Source organism: Capronia coronata (genome assembly GCF_000585585.1).
Source record: "Capronia coronata CBS 617.96 chromosome Unknown acBCG-supercont1.8, whole genome shotgun sequence".
NCBI lineage: Eukaryota > Fungi > Ascomycota > Eurotiomycetes > Chaetothyriales > Herpotrichiellaceae > Capronia > Capronia coronata.
In genome coordinates this window covers 717,948-728,914 of record NW_006912900.1, presented here as the reverse complement: position 1 = coordinate 728,914, position 10,967 = coordinate 717,948, and the positions used below count along the sequence as shown (strand labels likewise).

General features: G+C 53.2%; 3 protein-coding genes across 3 annotated transcripts; 2 read left to right on the top strand and 1 right to left on the bottom strand.

Moving 5' to 3' along the window:
- Positions 1-1,244: 1,244 nt before the first annotated feature.
- On the top strand, positions 1,245-2,795 carry A1O1_08508 (uncharacterized protein; the record flags this gene model as incomplete). Its single annotated transcript, XM_007729368.1, has 5 exons — positions 1,245-1,299; positions 1,351-1,494; positions 1,554-1,899; positions 1,961-2,520; positions 2,635-2,795. The coding sequence occupies 5 exons, from the start codon at positions 1,245-1,247 to the stop codon at positions 2,793-2,795; spliced, it is 1,266 nt and encodes a 421-aa protein (XP_007727558.1).
- Positions 2,796-3,526: 731 nt separating this feature from the next.
- On the top strand, positions 3,527-6,336 carry A1O1_08507 (uncharacterized protein; the record flags this gene model as incomplete). The annotated part of the gene is made up of 6 exons (XM_007729367.1): positions 3,527-3,641; positions 3,695-3,789; positions 3,847-3,953; positions 4,001-4,268; positions 4,317-5,209; positions 5,268-6,336. 6 exons carry the CDS (start codon positions 3,527-3,529, stop codon positions 6,334-6,336), a joined length of 2,547 nt encoding a protein of 848 aa, XP_007727557.1.
- A 1,086-nt stretch (positions 6,337-7,422) lies between these two features.
- A1O1_08506 (uncharacterized protein) lies at positions 7,423-8,498 on the bottom strand (the record flags this gene model as incomplete). Its single annotated transcript, XM_007729366.1, has 2 exons — positions 7,423-8,040; positions 8,103-8,498. 2 exons carry the CDS (start codon positions 8,496-8,498, stop codon positions 7,423-7,425), a joined length of 1,014 nt encoding a protein of 337 aa, XP_007727556.1.
- Positions 8,499-10,967: the final 2,469 nt, after the last annotated feature.

The following is a 10,967-nucleotide window of genomic DNA, read 5'->3' as shown; positions in this document are numbered from 1 at the left end:
CTTCCCGAGAGTTCTTGACGCCCCCTCCTGTAGAATGGTGCTGCAGGGGAGGTCTCCAAGAACTTGAAAACTCATGCGTTCAACCACCACACTACACCACAGCACCGATGGCTAGAACTGTTCCGCCTCTTGTTGGAGCGTGTTCTCCTGAACTGCATGGGGCCGAAACCCTCGTCGCCACACAGATCTTTCGGCCGAAATGTGTCAATTATTCCAATTCCAATTCCAGTGGTCACGTCGTGGTCTTTCAAGTAAGGCAGCACACTCGTGGTGCAGGGTCATTTCCAATCCACTGTACGAGGGAGATGGAGATGGAGATGGAGGCTCCGATTGGTTTCGTTTGACGGCGAGAACAAAGAACAAGCGCTGCTCATTCTTTTGGATACTCGTAAGGACCTTTCGTGCAACTTGAATCTCCTGCATGCGAACACTTCACTTTCGCATGACGGAGACGGAGTCAGATGCGGGCGCGTTCCACTGCACTGCGAAAGGAAAGATCAACGTCTTAGCATCTCACCAACTTGAACACCTACCGCTGTAAGGCGATAGACTCGGATCAAGACTGGTCATGCCTTTTTCCCCTTGGAAGGTCTTTTGCGACGCAAATGCAGTAGCAATCGCAGCTGCGCTGCAGAGCATGGTGCAGTGCAGTGGTGCGCAACGAGGACGCTTGGATATCGCTGCGGAATGATATCAGTGCCATGACGTGTGCAATCGGTCTCAGATAAGATCACGTGCCAGAAATCTGGTTCGGATAATGCATGCCCTAGCCCTATCGAGATAGATAGAACAAGTTCTCTATAAACTCTATTTAAACCCATATATGGCCCGGAACCTTTTCCCCTTATATCTGTGGTGAATTGGAGAGGAAGACCGAATCTGACCATGGGCACGACTCTGTATGTGCATCTAATTCCTGACGGGGAACGGTCGCCGGCGAGTGGACAATCTATTTGTCCGATCCCGGGCCAAAGATGCTCCGGCCAAGAAATCTATTGTGCCGTCCTCGACGATGTTGTTGGTAGCTTCATCTTCACTAAGTAGACGAGGCTACGAGGATACAAAATGAAGTGTAGGTCTACCGCCTTGTTGATTTCTCGTCCGCGTTGACTAACGACTTAGCTCCTTTGCGTTGTGTCCATCTCTTCGGGGAATCAGAATATCGAGAGTGGGCCGGATAGTTGAACCATCCTGACAGTCAAGCGAGCAACCAATCAACCAACCGATCAACCAACCGATCAACCATGCCGATTAAGGATCATGGTCGTCAGTATGATTTAGTAGTGTTTGGAGCGACCGGTAGGTGATCCCCAAAAGATATGTATACCGCCTACTCACCGTGACAAACAGGGTATTCCGGACAACTGGTCGCCGAGCACATCGCGGCCAATCTTCCAGCTCATCTGAAGTGGGCAGTCAGCGGGCGCTCGACAGACAAGCTCAAGAAAGTTGTTGAGCGATGTAAAGTCTTGTCACAGGGTCACAGCGAACCAGGTACGACACAGGGTTCGAACTTGTTCAAGATTGTCTCCAGACTGATCTCGTACCTCCAGAAATCGAAGTTTGCCAGCTCAACGGTGAGGAAGTGAGCGTGTTGGCACGGAAGACATTTTGCCTAATCGCTGTCGTGGGACCTTATGCTCGTTATGGAGAGCATGCGTTCAAGGCTTGTGCTGAGGCCGGCACCCATTATTTCGACTGCACGCCGGAGGTTCCTTGGACCATGTCCATGATCAAAAAGTACGAGGCTATGGCCAAGGCCAGCGGCGCGTGCATGTTTCCACAGTGCGCCATGGAATCCGCTCCATCCGATCTCTTGACTTGGGCTTTGGCCGCCGAGGCGAGGAAAACAATGTTCTCTCAGATCTGCGATGTCGTCCTGGAACTGCACGAGCTTCAGTAAGTTGTCCACAGAATCGGACTTTCATCAACAAGACCCGCAGTGATTGATGATGGGCAGGTCGATCCCATCTGGAGGCACCGTCACAACCCTGATGAATATCTTTGATCAGTATTCGCTCAAGACGATACGCCAGTCCCTGAAGCCGTACGCACTGTCCCCGGTCCCGAACGACCATCCCGCCCCTCGAAAATCCCTTCTGTCATCTCTTTCTGGAGTCACTCGCGTGCCAGGTCTGGGTACGCTGACGACCAGCGTTACTGGGCCAGCCAACGCCGCCATTGTCTTTCGGACCTGGGGCTTGACGAAGCAAGAGTCGAACCTGCAGAAAGAGTTCTACGGGCCCCGATTCACCTATCGCGAGTTCATGTACGGCCACGGCGTCATCGGAGCCTTTCTCATGCACTATAGCGTGCTCGTTGGTGCCGGCCTCATTCTTTTCCCTCCATTCCGGAGTCTGTTGAAGAAATTCTTCAAGCCCGGCGAAGGCCCGGACAGGGAGAAGGCCCGCAACGAAAGCATCGAGTTTCGAGCGGTTGCAACCCCCGACATCGAGCCCAAGGCCGGCATGAGCAAGCAAGTCTTCGGGAAGCTTTTGTACACTGGAAGCATGTATTACTGTACGTCATGCCCAAATGACACGCACACACAAAACTCATGAACCTGCTCACCATTTCTCCTGCTCGTGCATCGTCCCCACTCTATTCTCCTCTGACCTTTCAATCTTCTTCTAGTGACGGCGGCACTCGTTGCGCAAGGGGCAAGGACACTACTTGAGGATAAGAGCGGGCGGTTGACGGGCGGAGTGTACACCCCCGCATGTCTGGGTCAGACATATATCGACAATCTCGGAGAAGTTGGCCTCAAGGTCGAGACGGGGGTCAAAGAATTTTGAACGCAGCTCGGAGAAGATGTGTTGTGAGGCGGTAGATTAACTCGGGAGTCATTTTCACCGTCGTCACCGTCGTCATCATTGCTATGTTCGTCCAGTCTGCATGTCATCTCAAGGCTTGCATTTTTCGGAGCGGGATGCAGCAGTAGAGCGGCGCTTCCAAGGAAATGTAGAAAGTAGGAAGGCAATCTCTTATAATAGAGATCACTCGTACTATCAAGGAGAAGAAAAGAAATAGAATCTCGTAACCGCTATTATTAAGAGATAAGTAGAGTCCGAGCCGTGGTCTAGGTACGATAACTGTGGAAGACCGTGATAGAGCTGGGACTATGTCAGGACAGAATGTAGGTACCTAGGTAAGGAGTAAGGGCAGGGTAGGGAGAAGAGTAAGAAGCAGGTAGGAGGAGGGTAAGTATACATGTATGTAGAGAAGTAGGTCTAAAGATGAGGTGCGAAGCAACTGGATATAAAAGCGGCGCGCTCTGGGTCTGCCAGCACGTGACGTGCGAACACTTTTCCTAATGCTTCTCCTGCCAAGCGAGTGTCGAGGCTGGAGGCTGCGATCTCCAGCTGAGGTGCGCGTCAAAGGTCAAGTTTCACGTTTCAAATGACAAACCGCGCCTGACCTGGGTTCAGTTTCCGTTTTTGCTACTACAGCGGACTCCGTTGTGTTGCTGCGAGTCTTTGTCGCCTATCCATCCCTACCATACATACCAGTACGGCCGTTTGACCTCATGGCTGATTACGACCGCCGGCGCAGCAGAGGAGGAGGAAGGGGAGGCGATGATGGTGGTGGTGGTGGTGGTGGTGGTGGAAGCCACTTCAACAACCGGAAGAGAAGATACAGAGGTCTGCTACTCTTGCTACCCTGTCCAAATGTTGCTTGTTACTAAATCAGTCAGATGATGATTACGAGGATCGCCGTCCTCAACGCCGCCGCTACGAAGAGCCCCTTGCTGTGACTGTGCGCAAACAAGTCTTGTCAATCGCAGAAAGCGTAAGTGGTGGCCTGGAGGTTGGCTTGGGGTGCAAGAGTAGGACTGACATTTTTCAGCCGGTTCGACGAGCAGAGGATGATGTTGCGACCATTGCGAAGAGCCTCGCGGAAAACTACTTCGATCATGATCTGACGTCCGGGTTTGTGGATCTTGTGGTGCATCTGTAAGAGAAATGACACATCGATAACAAGCAAGAGACTGATCTAGAAGTACTGTTGAACAACCTCTCAAGATCCCTTTCATCGCCGCCATTGTCCTCCTCGGCAACTCTCAGAAGCCTGAACTGACAGTCGATGTCTTGGGCAAGATTGGCGAAGCACTCCAGCGTCGACTGGACATAGGAGAATGGCGTGAAGTCAAGCTGTACCTCCGCTTTCTTGGTTGCCTACAGGGTATCTTCGAGGGTGACGGGATTTTCACCATACTCGAAGAGCTTTTCTCCCGGGCAGCGGACTTGCAAATGAAGTCGTCTGAAGATGTACGCCTTCCTCAACAGGATACGGAGCATTTGCTAACATTGCGACAGTCGTTGGGTCTTGAGCTCGTCAAAGTCATCCTCATGACCATTCCATACATTATGTCCTCCTCGGCAAGCGGTTTCGAGACTCAGGCAAGCTCTCTGTTAGAGAAGACCGACATCATTGCGTCGACTGCCCACCCTTTGGAGACTCTTGTCGACCCGTTCCCAAACCCGGAAGTTGGTGGTCCCACGAGCTCCGAGAGCGCGCTCGCTCTGCTTCAAAAGCACATGCAAGAAGAAGCTAAGAACTCTTGGGAATTGTCGTGCTTGCCTCGTCCGTGGAAAGGCACTCGATCTGCCGAAGAGGAAGACGCTCTGACGGCGGCCCAAAAACACTCTTTTCCGCAGGTGACAGTGCCACAGGTCGTCCAAACTGGTCCACGCGCTATTTACCCTGATGTCTATTTCTCGGTCTATGGCGAACAGGAAATTGAGACAGTGCCCACCGCCTCTGACACTGCCGCCCTGCTGATCCGAGACGCATTGTCTGACACCATCAACGTCCTAGACTTCAACAGAATGGTTGCGGCGAAATTCCTCACTGACGTGGATTGCTACTTTGCTCCAGACACTTTCGTCAAACGAGCGACGCCTTTCGACAAGCTGCGCGAAGTGACAGGAGACAAGCCTACCTGGAAACCGGAAGATGTCATCGTCGATGCAGCCTTCTCCCAGTTATTGCAGCTGCCTGCCCCTGAGCATAAATTGGTCTACTTCCACTCGGTACTAACTGAGACCTGCAAACTTGCGCCGGCCGCTGTCGCACCCAGCTTGGGGAGAGCCATTCGATACCTGTACAGGAATGTGGACAGAATGGACCTGGAGCTTGCCCAGCGGTTCTTGGACTGGTTTGCTCATCATTTGAGTAATTTCGGGTTTACGTGGAAATGGACCGAATGGTAAGTAACGTTCCTTGGTGCCCCAGAAACCGATGCAAAATCTGACAGCGAATTCAAGGGTCGACGATGTCAACTTGCCCGATGTTCACCCGAAGAAGGCGTTCATCATCGACGCCCTGGACAAGGAAATCCGATTGAGCTTTTCGAAACGGATCAAGGGCACTTTGCCTGAACCGTACCAGGCTTTGATCTCCGAAGCCAAAGACAAGGATGAGCCCGACTTCAAATACAATGACGAATCAACTCCATTTTCAGCCGAAGGACAACAGCTTGCACAGATGATACGGCGCAAAGCCAGCAACGAGGAGTTCACACCAGTTTTCGAAAAGATCGAGCAGGACGCCGCGGCCTCGGGACTGACAGACCCTGCCCTTGCTTCGACGGATGCGTTCGTTACGTCGATATGCTGGATCGGGTCGAAGTCGTTGTCTCACGCTCTGGCCTGCATTGAACGTTGCAAGGAGCGTCTCATGGCGATCAGCTCCGCGAGTTCTGCGTGCAGGAAACAAATCATCACATCGGTCATGGACTATTGGAAAGACCAGACCGGTGTGGGAGTCGTGATCTTGGACAAATTGTTGAACTATCAGATCTTGACACCTGCCACCGTCCTCGAGTGGGCGCTCATTGACCATGTCGCTCGAGGCACGCTGCTCGCGAAAACATGGTGCTACGAACTGGTGAGCCTAACAACCAGAAAGGTGGCGGGACGTGTGAGAAGTATTGTCGGTGCAATCCGGCAACCCGGTCTGGCCGACGACCGAAAGGACGAGCTGCAGCAGGCATTGGCCCACGAAATGGAGACGATGAAGAATCTGTTCAGCATCATCGAAGATGCGGTTGGCAGCATCCGCGACGGCAACCAGGATGAGATGATGGAGAGTAGCGATGCTCTCCGTGCCGAAGAGGAAGACTTGCTCAAGGCATGGGGCGGCAAATGGGCGAGAGTATTCCAGCGCAAATATGCCGTCGAAGACAGTTGGGTGCGTGAAGAGTTGTCCAAGCCCATCCCAGAACCTGAAGTGAAGACCGTCACCAAGGATACCAAGATGGAAGAAGTCCAGGTTGCCGGGAGCCTTGATGGCCAGAACGGAACCGCTGTCGATGCCGATGATCAGATCGAATAGTGCAGTGGCTCCACCTCTCGTTCGACATGGGGCGCGGTCAATGGTGAGTCCTCCCTGGGGATCAAATCAATGCTGGACGGAAAGGTCAGTCTGATGAGCTTGGGCTAAAGCAGAGTGGTGTCGCCGGCACATGCATACTAAGCGACTCTCTCAGCTCTCAGTACGAGGGAGCTTGTAGGAAAAAAATATAATATCTTCTGCTCGGATTGGCTGCTCTTATGAGTTGGGATACTGTATCAGTCCTCAGGCATCCCTTTCTTTGGCGTGTCTGGTGCCTTTCTCTTTCCCGTTTCATCTTCTAAGGCACTCGATTGCTCCGCCCTCAATCACTAATGCACCGGCGGCATTCATCTTGTACAACTCATCCGAACTCCAGACTACGGCCCCATCGAATCCCCCGCGGCACAAAGAGCCTCCGCTAACTCATCTCCTTGAAAGGCTGGCTCGTATGGAGGTCAATTCGAAGGACTCCGCTCCCATGTGATGCTATTTGTGCCGCAACCGGGCCTCAGTTGCCAGTAATCCGGCATGTCCTTTGCGTTTAGCGCGTGTGTGGGGTCTCAAGTCAAATGCTCCCTCGCACACTGGATGCCTGGGTCTGGTTTTGTTGTGGTTGTCTCTATGATAGCTCTAACAAGGGCGGCCGGGAGAAGTGGAGGTTCTCTCTCTCTATGGTATGGTTCCCGTCGGCCGGTTCGTGGTCTTTTCTAGAATAGTCGACGTCGATCAGGATTGCTCGCGCTCCGCCCCTGCAGGGCGAGAAGTGACAGTGGGTGCGGAGCCACAACAGATGTAGGAACACTAGCACACTTGTGTAAGAGTTGTGATGCGTAGTGGTTTGCAAATAGGCGGGGCAATCCGATAGGTGCGCGATTGCATTGTTCGGAGGAAGATGTTCAGCCATTCCAAGGTGGTGGTTGAGATACTGGCGTGGATCATCTCCGGACGCCGAGCGAGTAGTTGCATGAGTGCAAGACCGAGACTGTTACGGTTAGAGCGATGCTCCGTGTCCAGAACCAAACCAAAATGGCTTCAAGTCTCGACTGTTCTTCTGGATACCTTGCGCCTTGTATGGCTACTACGCGCTTATTTGCGGATGCCATATCCCGAAAAGCCTGCCGGTGGCATAACAGGCTGGGCCGGCGGCATTGCCCCGGTTTGCGGGCCACCAAAGCCAGGAGGAGGAGCGAACCCAGCGGGCATGCCGTTGGGGGGCTGGAAGCCTGCAGGCATCTGATTGAAACCTGGTGGCATGAAGCCTTGTGGCGGTCCGCCGTAGCCAGCCTGACTCGGTGGAGGCCGGGCCGGCAGGCCAATTGGCGGCGCTGCTAGCGGTACGGCCGGCGGAGGAGGGGGTCTGGCTTGCGCTGGTGGAGGAACGGCTTGGAAACTGCCCCCTGGCGGTGCAAACCCGGCCGGGGTCGCGGGGGTTTGAGGCATGCCTCCAAACACTGGGCCGCCCATGGGAATGGTCGCAGGGGTAGGCTGAACGCCGTGGGCCTTTGCTTGGGCTGCCAGCATTCTCTCGGCCTGGTCACCATGGCGTTCGCCTTTGCCGTCCTTCTTGTAGGCGTATTGCACCGTGACCTCCTTGTTCATGAGGTACTGGCCATTCATGTTGGCGATAGCGTCATCTGACGATTCGAAGTCGGCAAACGAAACAAACCCATAGCCCTTCGACAGATTATTCTCGTCTCGAGCGATCTGCCACCGAGTTAGCAATCTTGGTCTTTGAGCCATGAGGCTGGAAGGTTACGGCCACATACCTTGGGAGGAGCAACGAGAGTGCCAAATCTGCCGAACGTCTCATACAGCATCCTCTCGTCGACCATGGGGTCCAAATTGCCCACGAACAGCTCAGCGCCGACTTCCACTGATTTCTGTTTATCGGCACTGGCCTTGTTCACTCGGATCGGCTTGCCGTATAGTCGGACTTGGTTCATGATTCGAGCGGCATATTCTGCGTCCTCCTCGGAGGTGAACTCAACGAAGCCATAGCCTTGGTGAGTCTGCGTGACTCGGTCTTTTGGTAGATGCACATTGACAATCCGTCCCGCCTGCAGAAAGAGTTCCCATACTAATGCATCCGTAACGCGCTCATCAAGGTTGCCGATGTATATCGTCGAATCTTTGTCTTGTTCCCAATGTCTTGCGCCGGACATCTTGGATGAATGTCGACTGGTACGTTATGGGCGCTACAGAAGAATCAAGAACAGATCCTGTGAGGATAACGCACCCACTGTCCAGTGTAGGAGGCGAATTTGCGTGTAAGACGTTGGATAATATCCTGTACAGAATATTTTGGAAGTTGGACTTGAAGGCGTCTTGTCTGAATATCATGCCGCCTTGCCGGTTTGAGTTAGCGGGAGTAACTCGTCACGTGACATTGATCGTTCATCAAATGGGCGGCAGCAGCTTTTGCATCACTGACACCAGATTTATTTCGTCCTAAACAAGTCACTGCGATCTACAGAGTACGACAATATCCATCTCCAAGGCCGTCGAGAGCATCCTTATACTGTACTCGGTGCCAGATCCTACGCTTCATCCTCAAGATGATGCAATTTTCGGAAGAGACCAAGGTAAATTTCACCGCGCGGAACAATATCGAAGTCTTCTAATATCTGCGTCGAAGGAGCGCATCTCCAAGATCATCGACATCACCCGTGAGGTCGTCCACTATGGGTATCTTCCCTTGATCTTATACTTGGGTATGCGATGATCGTGCTCTACACAACCATCCACAAGCTTACTGGTGCAGGTTATACTCGAAGTGAACCCAAACCGGCTTTGATCAGGTACCTTCTTTCCAGCTCGCAGACTCCGGAGCAAGAACTGACCCCAGACCAGCTTAATCTCTCCGTTTGCGAACTAGGGCGCGAGCGCCAATTCCTGCAACAATACCATGTACCATAGGACCTCAAGACTGGGCGCAGCGAGCCGATGGATGCCTCCTACAAACGCGCATCCCGCGAAGGAAAGAATCGCAACTCCAACTCGAGCCTTGCGTGGCGAGAAGACTTCTGTTGGAAGAGATGGCATAATGCTGTGGGAAGAGGGATGTGGAATGTCATGCGGCAGTAATTGCTTGGATCTCGGCAGCTGGAGCAGCAAAGCCTTGTATAACAGCCCTGTGGTGTCAGCTACAGCCCCCATCGACCGTTGACTCTATCACCATCCGAGGGTGACAGCATCCGTTTGATGACGGGTGAACTCTGTGACCCAACACCTGAGTTGCAAATGGAATCATTTGTGCCACCTCGTCGCCCCTCTCCTTGATGTGGTTTAATGCCTGGGTGGACCTGTATAAACCCCCAACTTCGAACCGTACAGAGCGAGAACCCCTAAAGCATGCCTGATCCTCGTAGGCCGGAGGGAATCCAGTTGCATCATGTCTGACCGGACAGAGCCAGACATGGCTTGCTTGGATTGTCATGATCATCACTGTTCCTTGATGTACCGAAATGGATTGGAAGCCACAGAGTAGATAGGCAGTAATTGGCGCGGTAAGCTTGCAAGATGTGGCACCAGATACAATTCGCATGAAGATACGGAGGTGCGCTCTCTGTACGAACAACATTAACAATATAGTACCTGAGGTAGTTTCCCTTTTGAGTGCAGAAGCCTGGGATGTGGATGTCACTCGCTGCGCAGAACACCCGGATCTGATGGCGGGAAGGTTATGGTCAAATCATCGTTAGACGGCCCACTGGAGACGATAAATAAGCTTGTTCGGCGCCGGAGGGGTGGCATTTTGCGCACAACGTGGCGCGCGCAGTAAGGTACATACATAGGTAGTACGTAGTGTTCTTCCCCAGTCACTGCATTCCACAAGCCTGCTCTCCTCTAGATAGCAGGTAGATATTTATACATTAAGCAGGCCTGCATGACTTACTGACTAAATGCGTAAGAGCTGGCTGCGCGGTGCGCTTTAGACAAGTCTGCTCGCTAGTACGAGGCTGGCGCCCGATGATGTTCGACCTTTGGGTTCACGTGTTACTGAGGTGCGCATCATGGTTCCACAAAGATGATCCAAAAGGCTGCAACTTCTCGGACGGGTTCGTCTTTGGCGGCTTTCGCCTGCCCGTGGGCCGTGGCCATCTTCAGCCCCGCCAATCGTCCGCTCGGTAGAAGATCAGGGAACTATGCCAACAGAGTTACCAGGTACAAGCTTAGGCCGGGTAGTGGCATTGGCTGCCAGTGCTAAGCGGATCTTTCGGGCGTTGGCCCCTAGTGCCAGCTCCTCTTTTTGGGCTTGTCTGGGGGGCTGCAGCCCAGGGTGCCTCCTGTTTGAGGCGTGCAGTGTGGCACCTGCGGCTACGTCCACGGCCACGGCTACAGCTTCAAGTTGTCAGTTACTGCTACAGCCACCTGCATTGCACGTACCGCCGCACAATAATATACGGCTACGCGCTTGCGTTTTTTGTGGCTCTTTGGTATGATTGGCGTCCCCGGTTAGGCTCCATCTGGTACGCACCCTCCTCCCTTGTCCTCTCTCCGGCGCCTGCCTTAGCCTGCACCGTCACCCTCCTGCTGTTGCCTCCACCGACACACCTTTTCTCTTTCCATCAACCACCTGGTCCCCATATTGCTCTCCCTCTTGCCAGCTCTTTCTGTCTCTTCTCTCTTCT